This window comes from Amblyraja radiata, chromosome 11 (genome assembly GCF_010909765.2).
Source record: "Amblyraja radiata isolate CabotCenter1 chromosome 11, sAmbRad1.1.pri, whole genome shotgun sequence".
NCBI lineage: Eukaryota > Metazoa > Chordata > Chondrichthyes > Rajiformes > Rajidae > Amblyraja > Amblyraja radiata.
The window spans coordinates 54,856,138-54,873,534 of NC_045966.1; the positions used below are offsets into that span (position 1 = coordinate 54,856,138).

The 17,397-nt window shown below is 43.7% G+C and overlaps 1 protein-coding gene across 5 annotated transcripts in view; it reads right to left on the reverse strand.

The window, feature by feature from the left end:
• Positions 1 to 14,871, reverse strand: part of LOC116978655 (myelin-associated glycoprotein-like) — a 56,677-nt gene extending 41,806 nt beyond the window's left edge. Inside the window, exons 1-5 of one of the 5 annotated variants that reach the window (XM_033029957.1) lie at positions 14,635 to 14,871; positions 14,038 to 14,086; positions 10,589 to 10,707; positions 7,563 to 7,922; positions 2,423 to 2,731 (exon numbers count right to left, since the gene is read on the reverse strand). In XM_033029957.1, coding sequence (XP_032885848.1) covers positions 2,423 to 2,731; positions 7,563 to 7,922; positions 10,589 to 10,640 — 721 coding nt within the window. In that variant the 5' untranslated portion in view covers positions 10,641 to 10,707; positions 14,038 to 14,086; positions 14,635 to 14,871. The other 4 variants (XM_033029953.1, XM_033029954.1, XM_033029956.1 and 1 more) reach the window with 4 other exon arrangements.
• Positions 14,872 to 17,397: the final 2,526 nt, after the last annotated feature.

Sequence of the window (17,397 nt, forward strand, 5' to 3'; positions counted from 1 at the left end):
TATATCCACACACAACACACCTGAATGGCTCAGGGAATATTACAATATGTTTAACCCAAACAACCCCACAGAGATCCAACTTCAAATTGATATTGACCATTAATAAATGGCCAAGAGACTACCACAGGGTAATATTCAACACAACAGCTGTAGGCACAAAAGATACCAAAGTATGTTGAAACAAAAAAAAAAATCACCTGAATAAATCCAAAGCTGCCACATGTAGTCACACACACAAAGCAAATTGATGCAAACTATATCACAACAACCTGCCTGAAGATGCAGGAAAGGCAACTTGGAGTCTGAATACAACACCCATTCTGTAGGGACAAATGATGCTATTTCACTAAATCTACAGTGACAAGGCACACCACTTTATGTATATTCATAGAGCCAATAGGTAGGCTGTATTGACTCTACAATTATATATATATATATTTAAGAGACACCAGACAGGTCAAGATATTCTGCTTCATATTTATTCAAAGAACACTTTCTGTTTTTAAAGAGAAAAATCACTGCACATACATCACCCAGCTCTAAAGCTTTTGACTCAATTCCCACTAGTTAGGACCTTTCAACGTCTAACCTATCTATTCCTTTAATAACTTAAACACAATTAGATAGCCTCTTAATCTTCCAGGAACAAAGGATCACCTGCCTAGTCTGGTGGTTTATCTTTGTATTTAAACATTTTTAGTTTGCCAACAATCCAGTGAATCTGTAGCAATTGCCCTCCGTCACCATTTGCATCACTAGTGCTGAAGAAGAATTAAACAGATGGACCATATCTTGTCCTCACAGCTTCATACTGGGGTGGGCACAGATAGTGATCTTAATCATTTGAATGGAGTGACCAAGCCGGTGGGAAAAAAGGTATGTATTTGAGTTGTTTCAATATTTTAAATTATGTGTCAGTTTTAACCCTTCACATTGTTAAAATAGTTGAATTCACACAATCTCGTACACTTCTTAAATAATGGAGTGACATTGGCAATTTTCTAACCCATTGATTAATTCTGGGCCAAAAGCATTGGGAATGGCCATGTCCTGATAGAAGTGCCATCAAATCTTGTTAATCCAACACTGTATGCCTCTCCTCGCTTACTTCCTTTAGCATAATGAATGGCTAACAAGAAGATCGACTGCCTTGTTTCCTTCATTCATCAGAGGTATCAGCTTAGCGGGACAGGCATCATCTCTGGATAGAAGGAATGGGTGACGTTTCGGGTCCAGACGGTCTTCAGACTGTAGATACAAGGAATGGGTGATGTTTCGGATCAAGACACATCTTCAGACTCAACCCGAAAAGTCACCCATTCCTTTTATCAATGTCTGAAGAAGGATCTCGGCCGAAATGTCACCCGTTCCTTCTACCCAGAGATGCTGCCTGGCCTGTTGAGTTACTCCAGCATTTTGTAAACTAGCATCTGCTGGTCCTCCCAACACAGCTATCTTCTTGTTCTCTTCCTCCTGCCTTCCTTGGCATATTTTCTTAATTGACTACTGTCTGCTTTTAGTCCAGTTTCTTTCTGATTCCATTTTTTATTCTTCCCTATGGTTTCCAACCATTACAAACACCTCTACCATCCCACACTCGCGATTCCTTTCCAATCTGAGAATAGAAAATGAAAATCCCTCCAAAGGTCCTTGTTCTGCAAATATCAGTCATAGATTTACATGATCAATCCCTTTCAGTTCAATTTCAGTGTAGTTTATTATCACATGTACTGAGGTGCAGTGAAAAGCTTTTGTTGCATGCTATCCAGTCAGTAGAAAGACAATACATGATTACATTCGAGCCATTTACAGTGTATAGATACATGGTAAGGGAATAACGTTTAGTGCAAGGTAAAGCCAGCAAAGTCTTTTAATGAAGGTACACAAAAATGCTGGAGAAACTCAGCGAGTGCAGCAGCATCTATGGAGCGAAGGAAATAGGCGACGTTTTGGGCCGAAACCCTTCTTCAGACTGATGCTTTTATTGAGTTTCCTCTGCTTACTCAAATCATTAGCAATGAAGAGTCAAGAGTGTTTAATTGTTTAGTGCAATTCTTACTGGTTTTGTAGGGCGTGTAATTCTCTGCCACAGAAGGCAGTGGAGACCAATTCACTGGATGTTTTTAAGAGAGAGTTAGATTTAGCTCTTAGGGCTAACGGAATCAAGGGATACGGGGGAAAAGCAAGAACGGGGTGCTGATTTTCGATGATCAGCCATGATCATATTGAATGGCGGTGCTGGCTGGAAGGGCCGAATGGCCTACGCCTGCACCTATTTCTACTTGCTGCAGCTTTGCAGGCATATTAATTCATCGACACAACAAATAAACACAATCCTGATTGAAGACTTCTAACCCACACCACCAATGCATCCCAAGACTTTGCCGTAACTGTGAATCATTTGAAAACCATTTGAACTTACATCTTATTTGCAGCATGATGTAGGTTTCATCGGAGTATGGGTATGGCGTGTAGTTAACCGTGCATTTGATGAGCTGGTTGTGGTGCTGGTGGGATGGGATGAAGGCCAGGTAGCTCTTAAGTGACCAGGAGTAACCAGCCCATTGTTCCTCACTCTTGGGGGTCAAATCCGTCAGGTCTTCGACACCTTCCCAGCTCAGGCTAGCCTTTCCTCTTTGATCAATGTTGTCGGTGGAACAGGTCAAAGTTACAATTTCATCACTTTCAATGACTTCCGTGGGGACGGATATGTATGGTTTTGTTGGGCGACCTGTAGAGGTTTAGATAGAACAACGGTTAGAGGTTAGAGAGAACAAACAAGCTTATTGAATGGAATTGTTACAGAGCCTTTAAGTCAGAGAATAAAGGACGGATAGTACGATGCGATTTATTGCCCCAGTTGAGTATACAATAGATGCCTCTATAGTAGATCAGGTAGGGCAGTCCTTTGGTATCAAGTCAGGTATGTCAGCAGATATCTCCAAGTTATTGGTAATCTCTGACCCTACTCCTGAAACCCTGGTGTCTGTGACTACCTCCTATTGCCCGTTTAAAGAGCTAGCTGGTCACTACTGATGGCAGTAAAAAATATCACCCACAGTGACTGACACTGAGTACAAGGAATGACAATGGAAGTGTTGGATAGTGGTTACTCTAATGAGCGAGTTGGGCAGGAGTGGCAGAGTGGGTTGCAGTTAGTGCAGCTGCCTGACCGTTTAGTTCTGAATTCGAGTGCCATTTGTGTGGAGGATGGCACTGTGGTCATTTGTCCTGTGGTCTGCAGGCACCGCTTCCTCCCACATCCTTAAGATGTGCTGGTCCTGTGGTTAATTGGCCACTGCAAATTACCCTTCGAGAAAATGTGTAGGAAGGAATTACAGATGCTGGTTTATACCGAAGATAGAAAAGAAAATGCTGGATAACTCAGCATCTCTGGAGAAAAGGAATGAGTGACGTTTTGCATCAAGACCCTTCTTCTGAACCATTCCTTCTCTCCACACATGCTGCCGGTCCCGCTGAGCTACTCCAGCATTTTGTGTCTACTCTTCGAGAAGGTGGTTGGAGGGAGAATAGGCAGTGTGTTAACGGGCATGTGAGAAAGAATCGGTTGACCGAAAGGAAGGGAGGAAATGGTGTTGATGTGATTGCTGTGAGAATTGGCGTACAGTTCATTGACGAATATAGGCATAAAATGCTGAAGTAACTCAGCGGATCAGGCAGCATCTCTGGAGAAAAGGAATAGGTGATGTTTTGGGTCAAGACCCTTTATCAGGCTTCTTACACGTTCATTGTATGAATAGCCTAAGATGTTGGAAGAAAACAGGAATACAACAATGCCTTATACAACAATACCTATACAAAATGTGTAGGAAGCAACTGCCGATGTTGGATTACACCAAAGATAGACACAAAAAGCCGGAGTAACTCAGCGGGTCAGGCAGCATCTCTGGAGAAAAGGAATAGGTGACTATTCTATGTTCTATGTACTTGTATTGTTGGGCAGACATGATCTGACTGTGGTGAGCTATTTGTAGACAATGGTAGCCAGCCCTGAGATAGATGAAGATTGTCAACTTGTGCAAGGTACCCTAAGCTGCTTCATGTGTTAGGAAACCTGCACGTCAAAACAATGTGCTAGTTGGCTGCACACAAACCATTCTCAATCTCCTTATATGTATATTTCATTGCTGAGCTGGGAAGAGATATCATGGTCTGATGAAGACATCTTCACACCTGCCATATGCCACCAGTCTGAAGAAGGGTCTCGACCCATCATCCATTCCTTCTCTCCAGAGATGCTGCCTGTTCCGCTGAGTTACTTCAGCACTTTGTGTCTAAACCAGCACCTGCAGTTCCTTCTTACACATATGCCACCTCATATTGCACCCATCTCTACTAAATAAGGACCAAATGCATGTTTCCCGATTTGATACAAGTTCAGGTCTATGTCTGTGTTTTAGTTTAGTTTAGTTTAGTTTAGAGATACAGCGTGGAAACAGGTCCTTCGGACCACTGAGTCCGCACCGACCCGCACATTAACATTATCCTACACGAGGGACATTTTTTACATTAATACCAAGCCAATCAACCTACAAACCTGCATGTTATTGGAGTGTGGGGGGAAACTGAAGTTCTTGGAGAAACCCCACGCAGGTCACAGGGAGAACATACAAACTCCAGACAGACAAGCATCCATAGTCAGGCTAGAACCCGGGACTCTGGTTGTAAGGCAGCAACTCTACCGATGCACCAGCGTGCTGGCCATTGTGGATTCCTCTGCCTCTATTCCTGCCAATTACTTTGTTAAGAAGATTGTTGAATACTTTTATAAGGGCAGTAGAATTTTTTTGCACTCTATGGTGCTATATCCTTTAACTTTTTCCCTCTTTTTAATTTTTACTCTCATAGAAAATCCTACACTGCTGTACTTTCTATATCCTCTTGTAGCTGAAATCTACTCCAGTGCTAATAAGCTGAGCAAAGAAAATGGAGTGGGAAGAGTACACTCCCAACTGTTAACCATTCTGAACTGGACTCCACCCACACTAGAAAATCTGGGCATGTATCCAATCATTGGATGCCTAAGATGACAGTTTAAACCTCCAGCAATAGCAACCCACACCCAAATGTCAGTGTTGAAGGTGGTAGGAATCATAATTTCTACTTCAGAAACTTCAGCACAAAATGTGGTGCCACAGGGCAGTATTGAGGGGTTGCTGCATTGGTAAGCCTACTGCACCACAAACTCCTATACATACACTGACAGGATGCATCTCAGCCTGGTTTGGCAGATGCTCTGCTCTTGACTTCCTGAACTTGCAGAGTGCGGTGAACACAGCCCAGTCCATGGGCTTGTCACTGCCTTCCATCTATACCATCTTCACATGTGTTGAGTCACGAAGGTTGGAGGTATCCTCAACGATGTCTGCCATCCTGGTCTTTCCCTCATGGCTCTTCTACCCACCAACCGGTAGAAGATACAGGAGTTACAAATCGTGGACTTCCGGACAGCTTGGACACAAAAAGGAGTAACTCAGCGGGACCGGCAGCATCTCTGGAGAGAAGGAATGGCGTTTTGGGTCGAGACCCTTCTTCAGACTCAACTTGAAACATCACTCTTTCCTTCTCTCTAGAGGTGTTGCCTGTCCCGCTGAGTTACTCCAGCTTTTTATATCTGTCTTTGGTTTAAACCAGCAACTGCAGTTCCTTCCTACTCATAAGAACAGCTTCTTCACCACCGTTATCAGACTTGTAAGATATTACGGCTTCAGCATGTAGATAGAAACAAGCACAGGTTTTCAGTACACGCTGTTGGCAGTGTGGGTCATATTTATTTTGCAAAGTACACTGCGTATACTCACACATATTCACGAGTGATAACATATAGAAAAGATCACATGATACAAATCATGCCATTATAGTACTGTTTTTAAAGTTACAGTTACTATTATATATACTTCACTGCTCTCCACTTAAAAAGTAAAATAACTTGTAAATTAGACAAACAAGAATAATTTTATAAATTTAATTCTGATCTCCTGAGTGGTTTTAGGGTGAGTGTCAGGTTATGGTTCTAAAGGAGAGTCAAGTTCAGGATCATTTACCTCTGTCTCTACTTTCTTTGGAGATTCTGATTTTACATCTGAACTTGGAATAATACCAAAGTCTGACAGATCTACTTCTGTGTCTGTGCTTTGCTCTTGTACCGTTGCTGGGATCATATGGTTTATGTGCACACTTCTAACACGTCCTCCAATTTCTACCAAGTACCTCCTGGTACCACACACTTCAACGGAACAGGCAGCATTTCTGGAGAGAAGGAATGAGTGACGTTTCGGGTTGAGACCCTTCTTCAGACTTCTTCGATCTCCTAAAGAGGTTGTTCAGCATCTCCATGGTGATCACTTGCTAAACTTTAAAGAATTTGTACGAAGTCTCGGTAACCGCGAGGGGTATCCGCTGGGTGCTACGGTTTCCTCGCACGTTCCAAAGACGTGCACGTTTATAGGTTAATTGGCTTTGGTAAAATTGTAAATTGTCTCCGATGTGTAGGACGGTTCTAGCGTACAGTAACCGCTGGTTAGCGTTGACCTGGTGGGCTGAATGGTCTGTTCCTATGTATCTCTAATCGAAATGAAACACAATTAAACTAAACTAAATTAAACTAAACTAAACTAAACTAAATAAACCAAAAGCAAAAAAACTAAACTAAACTAGACAAAACTTGACTAAACTAAACTAAACTTCACAGATGATCACTTTAAATAACTCTGAAATAAGGAGAAAGCCCTGCATAACAGTGCATATGCATCACTATGTGGTTGGGGGGAAATATTAGCTGGAAGTGAGCTGACTGATAGCACAATCCGCATGGTAGGATTTCACTCTGACTGTACCAGTCTCCGCAGCAATAAGGCCTTCAATCTGTATTATATCAATGATGAGAGGGAGTGCTCGTTGGATTCCTTTTGGAAGTGAAATTTCACCTACAGAGCCCTACGAAAACATGCTGCTCCTCACAGTTTTATCTTCAAATACTTTCTGCAAGAATAATGGCAAAGGGTCCAAAGAACATTCCTCAATACGTGGCCTGGGATGGAGTGGTTCAGCCAAGAGGAAACCCGAAACAGGCTGATGTTTGCTTTTTCATGAGCCGAGGAGGCTGAGGGATGGTGGTGGATGGGGTGGGGATGGGAGGTGGATGTGTGGGATGTGGTGCAGAGGTGTAAAAAAATTATAAGGAGCATTGAAAATGTAGACAGCAGGAAGCATTTTTCCAGAAGCAGATATGTCTATGACTAGAGAGTGTAGGTTTAAGGTAAGGAGTAATAAGTTGTGAGGGGATCGGACAGAGAATACTGTTTATCCAAAGCATGTTGGAATATGCTGGCTGAGGGAGTGAAGGGGGCAGATAACCCTGCAACATTTAGGAAATATCTTAAATGAGCACTGGAATGGTTAAGACAGAGAAAGCCATGCACCAAGTGCTGATAAAAGGGATTAGTTTAGGTGTGTTCCCGATGGTCACCATGGACTTGGTGGATCGAAAGGCCTGCTCTCGTGTCCCTTAACTCCAGGATTGCATAAGAATTCCAGCTTACCATATACATTGACACTGATCCCATCTTCTCCTGACCAGTTGTTTCCCTGCCCCAGTTCGAATCTGAAGTAGTAAGTCCCGGTGTCTGCCTTGTGGATGTTTTCTATCTGGAGTGTACAGTTTCTCTCGTTCAGGTCCCCGATCAGCTGCACTTCAGATGACACTCTCTCCAGGTTTTTGTTGTTGTATATTTCAGCGGCCAGGCTGCCAGGAAAGGGCGAGTTCTTCAGCCACCGGGCAGTTACCGTAGATGGATCTCGGACCGGATCCGGGTATTGAAAGGAACAGTTTAATACCACGGTCTCCCCTTCCCAAACGGAAATGGAACGATCGACCCAAACAGACCACTGGCAGATTGACCCTGGGGAGATGAACACAGGTAGGTTACAATTACTTGCTGTCATTTCACATTGATTCCAGGCATTCTGCAATGTGCAATATTCAGTTTGAAGGACACATTTTACAGTGAATATTCCCTGTCATGCAAAGGCTTCCAGAATCCCCACCATCGAAAGCATTTACTGGAGTCGCTGCCTCAAAAAGGCAGGCAGCCTCATCAGAGACCCACACCATCCTGGCCACACATTCATTTCACCGTTGCCATCTGGAAGAAGGTACAGGAGTCTGAAAACTGTAACGTTCAAGTTCAGCAACAGCTAGGCGGCACGACTGACGTTGCAGCGGCCTCTGCAGACCGTCTGTCTTTTAAAACATTTTTTGTCCTGTTGAGTGTATAGTTTGTAGAGGGTTATATATTGTTTTTAACTGTGTATATGTGGGGGGCGGTGGGGGAAACTTTTAGATCTCTTCCCTGTACGGGGGACCCAAACTTTTCCCTGTCGGGTCTCCATTGTTGTTGGGGCCTAGCACCGTGGAGCGGCCTCCAACCTGAACGACCTTGGGGCTCCAGTTGTGGACCCTGCTGATTCGCCCTCGTGGAGCTGGCTGGCTTCGGAGCGTGGAGGGCTGTGGTGGCGCGCGGCTGCGACCCGACTCCGGAGCTCGGAGGCTCCAGCCGCAGGTCCGGTGGACGGTGACATCGGGAGCTCGCGGGTCCCTGGTGGGAGACTACTTTTCGGAGCTCCCGCCACGGTAACTTCTCCCGCCCGAGTTGCGGGGCTGAGGGCGACCCGGAGCGGGGCCTTACATCGCCCGGCGCGGGACTTGTGTCGCCCGCTAGGGGCTCCAACATCGAGAGAAGAATAAGGAACAGGGGAGAGACAAGACTTTGCCTTCCATCACAGTGAGGAGGTGTTTGGAGTTGGGAATAACCAACCTGATCTCCCGGTCGCTCAACACTTCAACTCCCCCTCCCATTCCGAATATGACCTTTCTGTCCTGGGCCTCTTCCATGGCCCGAGTGAGACCCACTGTAAATTGGAGGAGCAGTACCTCATATTTCGCTTGGGCAGTTTACATTGGGCAGCGGTATAAACATTGACTTCTCCAATTTCAGGTAGTCCCTGCTTTCTCCTCCCCTTCCCAGCTCTCCCTCAGCCCACTGTCTCTGCCTCTTCCTTTCCTCTTTCCGCCCCCCCCCCGAAATGTCGCCTATTTCCTTCGCTCCATAGATGCTGCCTCACCCACTGAGTTTCTCCAGCATTTTTGTCTACCTTCGATTTTCCAGTATCTGCAGTTCCTTCTTAAACATACTGAATTTCTCCAGCATTTTGTAAGTCATTGATTCATCTCAGGCTATAGTTCTTTAGGCAGGAGCACTCCTTCATTCAATAGTCTCATAGAGTCATAGAGTCATAGAGTGATACAATGTGCAAGCAGGCCCTTTGGCCCAACTTGCCCATACTGGCCAACATCACCCAGCTACACTAATTCTACCTGCCTGCATTTGGCCCATATCCCTCCAAACCTGTCTTAATCATGTATTTGTCTAACTGTTTCTTAAATGTTGGGATAGTCCATGCGTTAACTACTGTACCTCCTCTGGCAGCTTGTTCCATACCCCCACCAACTTTTGTGTGGAATTAGGTACCACTGAGATTCCTATTAAATCTTTTCCCTTTCACCTTAAACCTATGCCCTCTTGTCCTTGATTTGCCTACTCTGGTCAAGAGACTTTGTGCATCTACCCGGTCTATTCCTCTTATGATTTTATACACTGATTGTATAGTCTGCCCTGTTCTTTGGAGCCATGTCCACATGCTATTATGTGCAGGGAACAACATTGCATTGTTTGTACCAGTCCTCTTTTCATGTACCTGATGCACAGAAAAACTCCATTGAGGCTCCTCTAAGTGGTTATCAGGAACATAGGGATCTCTCAGTCTGGGCCTGTTTCACCACACAAATAGTGTTGTAATGGTAGTGCCATGGGATTGGAAAGTGCTTGAATTCTGATTGTGGCCCAGGTTGTCAATTTTCCAGGAACCACTCACCTAACATTGGATCCATGTGAGCTGATGGACAAAGATGGATGAAGGAGATGATTGTAATCATCACCCAACATTCTGTAACCATCAGAATACCATCAGATGTTGAAAATATTTGCAAAAATTGATTTTTTTATCCAGAAGGTAGAATCAACGATTCTTCTTCTTAGAGTAGTTAAGTTAGAAAGTTAAGACATGATTTAACAGAAGTCTGCATCGTTATGAAAGGCTTTGACATTATAAAGTGTATATAATTTCAAGTGAATATCCAATTCCTGTTTTAAAACTAATATGTTCCATCCTCATGCACTTTTAGATAAATGCATTCCAGGCACATAACCTTCACATCAAATAAAATGTAAATCTTGTCAGCTGGTGTGCTGACCAGTCATTGGAGAGCAAGAATTTAGCATAATTGGACAAAGAAGCAGAGGGAATGTTGAGTTGATTTTTTTATTCCAAAAGATAACAAAAATAAGCTTCAAAATGCAATTCAATGCAAACCGAATGATCAGTCTCTGAAAATAAGAGGTGCACCATTCAAAGAAACAGCAGAGACATAACGGTTCAAATGACCACCTTCTTAGCATTGCATCCAATAGTTTCTTAAGAATATAGCTAGTTGTCGATGGACACTTACCCTGGATGAGACACAAGGCTATAAGTGCCAGGGTGTAGTGTGACGCGCTCATTGTGTCGATCTCAGCCTCAATAGGATATGTACACACAGCAGCTGGGCACAATCAGACACATTGATACCTGCACAATGGACAATGAACCACAGTCAACAAAGAGATGATTTAAGACATGTTTCGCAATGACTGTAGCACAAGCCCCCACATCTGTCAAACTGAGCACTGAACTCCTATTGTACTTGGTGGACTCTAATTCCTCTCCTTTGCCACTGTGCAAATATTACAGATATTGACGGCAGCGCTGAAATGATAACAGTCTCTGACAAGAGATTTGAATTTTATGAAATAAAACTACCTTGTGCTCTTCTCACGTTACATTATCTTCCCAGCCTCGGTATTTGCAACGACGCAAACAGATCGATTATTTTAGTATCTCGTTCCAAATAACCACACTTGATGTATAGCAGGACATTCAGCTGTGAGGGCATTCTGTATATGCCTGATTTTTCCAGACCTGCCAAGCAATTTTTTGTTCTCCTAGTTGAAGATCTAATTTTGACTTGTTGATGTCACAATCTCTCCTTGCAAGAAACAAGCTGCTGGAACTACTAGGGCACCATGGTAGAGTCGCAGCAGTAGAGTTGCTGCCTGACAGGACTCGGGTTCGATCCTGAACATGGATGCTGTCTGTGGGTGGGACCGCGTGGGTTTTCTCCAGGGTCTCCGTTGCTTCCCACACTCCAAAGACATACAGGTTTGTAGGTTAATTGGCTTGGTATAATTGTAAATTGTCTCTAGTGTGTGTGTGTGTGTGTGTGTAGAATAGAGTTAGTGTGCGGGGATCGCTGGTCGGTGCGTTCCTCCCGCAATTTGTTTTTTTACTTCAGATTACAGCATCTGCATTCTCTTGTATCATCATTTCTTCCATGCTTTCAATTTCCAGAGCTGGACTTTGATCATACCATCCCAACAATAATATCTTGCCTTTTGGCAAATTGATTATAAATTGATGAAAATTCACACCAATTCCATTCCTATGGTAAGGGTTACACTTTTCTTATTAAAATATTTGACTCAATTTATACCTCACGCTGCCTCGGCAAGGCCAGCAGCATAATCAAGGATGGGTCTCACCCTGGCCACTCCCTCTTTTCCCCTCTCCCATCGGGCCAAAAATATGGAATTGTGAAAACGCACACCTCCAAATTCAGGGACAGTTTCTTCCCAGGTGATAGCAGGCAACTGAACCAACCTTTCACAACTCGAGAGCAGACCTCAACTACTATCTACCGCATTGGTGACCCTCGGACTATCTTTGATCGGACTTTACTGGCTTTATCTTGCACTAAATGTTATTCATGTTCCTCCCTGCACACTGCAAATGGATCGATTGTAATCATGTATTGTCTTCCCACTGACTGGAGAGCACACAACAAAAGCTTTTCACAGTACCTCAGTACACGTGTCAATAAGCTAAACTGAACTGAACTGATATTTGGATTTAAGATTATATATTTTTTAGTCCAATCAAAAAACATTCCCATGTGGCGAAGAGATATCACAAAACCAAGCTTCAAAGGAAGCCTCATGACATCCAGATGTTGATAACAGATATTTTAGTACCTCAGATATGTAAATTGGATAGCAAATCAGCTCAAGAGCCACATTTACAAATTTGACAGCAAAAAAAATGGGGACAAGTGCCTTGACAATCCTATCCAGAATTCTCAAAAGATACCCAGGAACCTGAGAAGAAAATATTTTTGCTGTACAAAGCTGACAGATCAACTTCACTCTGCAGGAGAATAAAGTAAACACAGCCCTGAAGCCTGGTCTAAAAATCGCTTCTCATACCCTCATCTGCCAAAACCCACTTTGGCCTCATCATGCTCAATCCACAGAGATAATTCAAACCCAGACACAATAAGTTATAACTCCTCTAGACTGTTCCATTCACCAGACCCTGCAACAACACCACCCCCCACCACCCAGTCTAATTATTAACTCTTTTTTCTGAACCCATTAGTTTAGTTTGGTTTAGAGATACAGCTTGGGAAGAGGCCCTTCAGCCCACCGAGTCCACAGTGACCATCGACCTCCCGTACACACTCGTTCTATGTTATCTCATTTTCTCATCCACTCCCTATGTATTAGGGGCATTTCATTTTACAGAGACCACCCGGATGAAATTCGTGCAGTCACAGGGAGTACATGCAAACTCCACGCAGACAGCACTTAAGGTCAGGATTGAACCTGGTCTCTGGCACTGTGAGGCAGCAGCTCTACCAGCCGTGCCAATGTGCCAGTCACAAACGTGCTGCCAACATGCTGAATAATAATCCTGAGTTGAAACCCACTCACCTCAGCCCAATGAGAGCTGATACCGTTTGAAACATCCCAATACTTTCCTGGTAAAACAGGGTTCTGAGTTCAGGTCTTTTGACTGTCTCATTTGTACTACATCCACCTTAGCTGTGTGTCATTAGCAATCGAGAGCTTGTGAGTGCAGTTGCGCACTCTACACACCTTGATATGAGCATAAGACATAAGAGCCGAATTAGGCCATTCAGCCCATCGAGTCTACTCCATCATTCAATCGTGGCTGATCTATTTTTCTCTCTCAACCTCATTCTCCTGCCTTCTCCCTGTAACTTTTGACACCCTTCCTAATCAAGAAAATATGGGTAATATATTCTTATATTTGAGTGTGCCCCAGCAGGTGATCAATTACTGCAGAAATTGTTATTTCTGGCACCTCTCCCCAATCTCTGCACATCCCCAATCCTTTCCACTCGTTTAATTTCATGTTTCATCTATTTTGTGTTTTATGACTGTTGGCAGATCAATTTCCCTCCTGGGATAAATAGTTCTATTCTATCGTATCATATCGTTATCTGAGGTCTTCTTCAACCCTCCTGGTCCGAATCATTCCTACCCCAATTTTTAGATTGTCCCTGACATCACACAAGAAGAACAGTTTGCATTTTTCTTGGAGCCCTGCGTAATGATCAGCATTCAAGTGAAATAACAAAACCAAATGTTCTGGTTGCTATTACATTCTTGCAACCCAATTGTGTATACATTTGTTAACTTCAGCAAATACTTGTTTCCCTCTCTCACCAGCGATTGTACATCAATAGCAAACCTATTCAATTAATTATAAAGTTCTTTGGACATCCAAAGGTCTCAACGGACACTGTCTTCATGAAGGGATTCTGTCCGCTCACTGAAAACATCCACTAAACTCATCAAGGCAAACTACAGCTGTTGTGCACTCACACAAAATCTTTTGAAGAATGGTTGATCCCGGAGTGTAAAGCTAGATTTAGTTTCAGTTCAAGAATTAAACTTGCACACAGTAAACAAGATGACTAACTATAGCGTTACATTAAAAAAAATGCTTTCAATTAAGTCACAGAGAGCACTACCTCAAACAAATCTAAATAGTACTTACAGTTGAATCCTTGCTCCTTTGAAATGGTGCAAGAGACGTCAACCCCACACTGTGTATAAACAAGGCAATGATGGAGCAATGTGAAGAAATTGAACACTTGTCCCAAAACAGACACACAAGAGGTTAAATGGCCCTCTCCACGCCTATAGAGCCACTGATTATAAACTGAAAGGCCACAATAACTGAGCAACCCCTTTCATATTTAAAAAAATATAAAAATTCCACACAATATATTCATTTTCAAAATGGCTTTGTAATAAGAAATATGCATGGTGAATTGACATTTACAATGTTAAACAGCCAACCCCAGACTCGAAGGCATATTTGTTAGTTCAATCACATTCTATAAAAGGCTACATTGAACAGAAACCATTAAATTGTTCTTACTTTTTCATCAAGACATGTTTGAATTAATTTCTTTCTCAGTTAACCAGACATTAAGAGATATCATTAACTCTTCCGACACCAATCACATGCTCCATTGTTGCCCAAAGGTTGTCACTCATCATATTCGCATTTTTTTCCGGTTACATTCCTTTAAATCATTTTTTTTTTCAGCTAATACAGTGCAAAGACAAACCGATGAGAATTCCTAACCTGCAGAAGATGCTTTTGGAGACTGTCCACTTCAATGGTGCAGATAGCTGAGCATCATAAGGGATTGTTAGAGTTTGTGGGTGTGCATGGCACAGTGCAGTCTGAAAATCACACCACCCGCTCCTCACCACTCACAAAGAAAGGCTTCTGAAATGTGAGAAGAAGTCACAATAGAGACACAGTTTGTATGATGGGCACACTCCAGCATGCAAGGGAGAACGTGTCCTGGAGTGGGGCAGTCTCAATCAACTGTTTGTACTGCCCATTGCAGACACAGCCTCTGTAACTTCAACACAATGCAATGCCTGGTCTGAGTCAATCCTCCCCCAGCTTTTGCTTTGTCCCTGACATCGCCTGCTCTGGTGAAGTCAGTACTGTTGTTTGAAAACTAACTTCTTTTTGCTGAGTGCTCTAGGTGCTAGGCTAGGTTGTTTTCATTATGCTTGCCCTTGGTAGGGGATAATTTTTCATATTGAGCAATTGTGTAACAGTAGGTAATATCTGATTACCAACCATATACATCCCATAGGTACACAAAAATGCTGGAGAAACTCAGTGGGTGCAGCAGCATCTGTGGAGCGAAGGAGATAGGCAACGTTTCGGCCCGAAACTTTGCCTATCTCCTTCTCTCCATAGATGCTGCTGCACCCGCTGAGTTTCTCCAGCGTTTTTGAGTACCTTCGATTTTCCAGCATCTGCAGTTCCTTCTTAAACACATAATATACATCCCATATCTGATCACCAACAATATACAACCATATACAGAATGGTCTCGACCCAAAACGTCACCTATTCCTTCTTTACAGAGATGCTGTAACTGATCAAGATCCTGCTGTAACCTTTGATAACCATTGTTGCAATTTACAATACCACCCACTTTCGTGTCATCTGCAAAATTACTAACCATGGCTTGTATGTCAACATCAAAATCTAAACCACAAACAGGAAAGGGTCCAGCACTAATCCCTGAGACATACTACTAGTCACAGGCCTCCAGTCACAAAAGCAACCTCCCACCATCACCCTCTGCTTCCCCCTCCTGTAGCACTAGCAAACCTGCCTGCCAGGATATTGGTTCCCCTCCAGTTCACAAGATCCACTTGTAGGGGTCACCTCTTCCTCAGATGGTCTAAAAATCTGAATCCCTGCCCCCTGCACCAACTCCTCAGCTGCACACTCATCTTCCCTATCTTCCTGTTCCAACCCTCACTAGCATGTGGCACTGAATGTAATCTAAAGGTCACTGCTCTGGAGGTTGTGCTTTTTAGCCTTTTACGTAAATCCCTATACTCATTTTGCAGTGCCTCATCCCTTTTCCTATCTATGTTGTTTGTGCCAACATGCACAAGGGCTCCTGGCTACTCGCCCTCCCCCTTCAGAAGGTCATGCAGCTGCTCTGAAATACCCTGGACCCTGGCGCCAGGGAGGTAACACACCATCCTGGAGTAGCCTGCTGCCACAGAATCTCCTGTGTGTGCTCTAATTAAAGATTCTCCTACCACAGCGGCTCTGCCTGACTGTAGTCTCACCTGCTGTGTCTCAGAGCCAGGGCTGTGGCTGTTGGTAGCAGCCTCAACCCTGCCTGCTACTGGTGCTCAACCCTGATGTGTGATCCCCCCGATCGCACTCACAAGGGTGCGCCTGTTTTGAAGGGTTAATGGCCACAGGGGTCACCTGCACTCCCTGTCTATTTCCCTTCCTCGGGGTCACCCACCTTCTCTTTCCTGGACCTTGGACTTGACTATCACTCTACATGGCTTACCCAGGAAACTCTCATTCTCCCGGATTGTCCCAGGGACATCCAGTTGCAGTTCCCGTTCCCTAACACTTCTTGTTCCTGATGACTACACAATTCCCACTGGTGTGGTCATCAGGAACACCAACAGATTCCCTGAATTCCCACATCCTGCAGGGGGAACATTGTACCATTTCTCCTGACATCACCACCGCACTGAACCAAATCAAAAATCACAAGACTCACAAACAAGAGGGGACTTTACCTTATCCTCTTGGTCACCTCTGTTCTAGCATCCTTGTCTCAGCTTCCTCACCAAAGACTCCTGAGCCAATGACTCACACTTGCCCTCCACACGGCACTTCAACACATCACAGCCTCTCTCCAAACCTGGCCGCTCTCAATAGGCTGCACCGCTACACCTTGACTTATTTTTATTGGCTGATCAATTAGACGGTTTGGTTGCTTGAACCAATCAACGGGCTTGCTTGTCAAGACTCCCGCTCTTACTCCAACCTGGGATTAACTTGCTCCAAAGCTGTCAACATGCTTGCTCTTTGTAGTGTATAGAATGGTAACTGTACCTTTGGGAACTGAGTGTACGAGATGGTGTGATTTGAGACAGGAGATGCCTTGATACCTTATCAGTCCTTTATGTGATGTATTAATACCTTATCAGTGAGCACATTGGCAATTGCTTGACTGAAACCCATGTCTGTTTCTGTCGACTACCGTAAAGTCTTACACTTTTCAAGGCTCCTGCTACTTTCGCGAACTCAAATTAACTTGTTTCAAACCTGTCCATGGACTTGCCTTTTTAGACTCCCACTCCTGCTCTGAACTGAACTTGCCTTATCCACACTGTAGATACGTCATCATCATTGGTATTGGTTTACTAACATTATGTGTCCAAAGATACAGTGAAAATCACTGCGTGCTATTCAGTAATAAATCATACGACACAAAAATACAATCAAGCCATTACAGGAGTACACCAGGTAGTTCTAAGAGAAAAATATCAGAGTTCA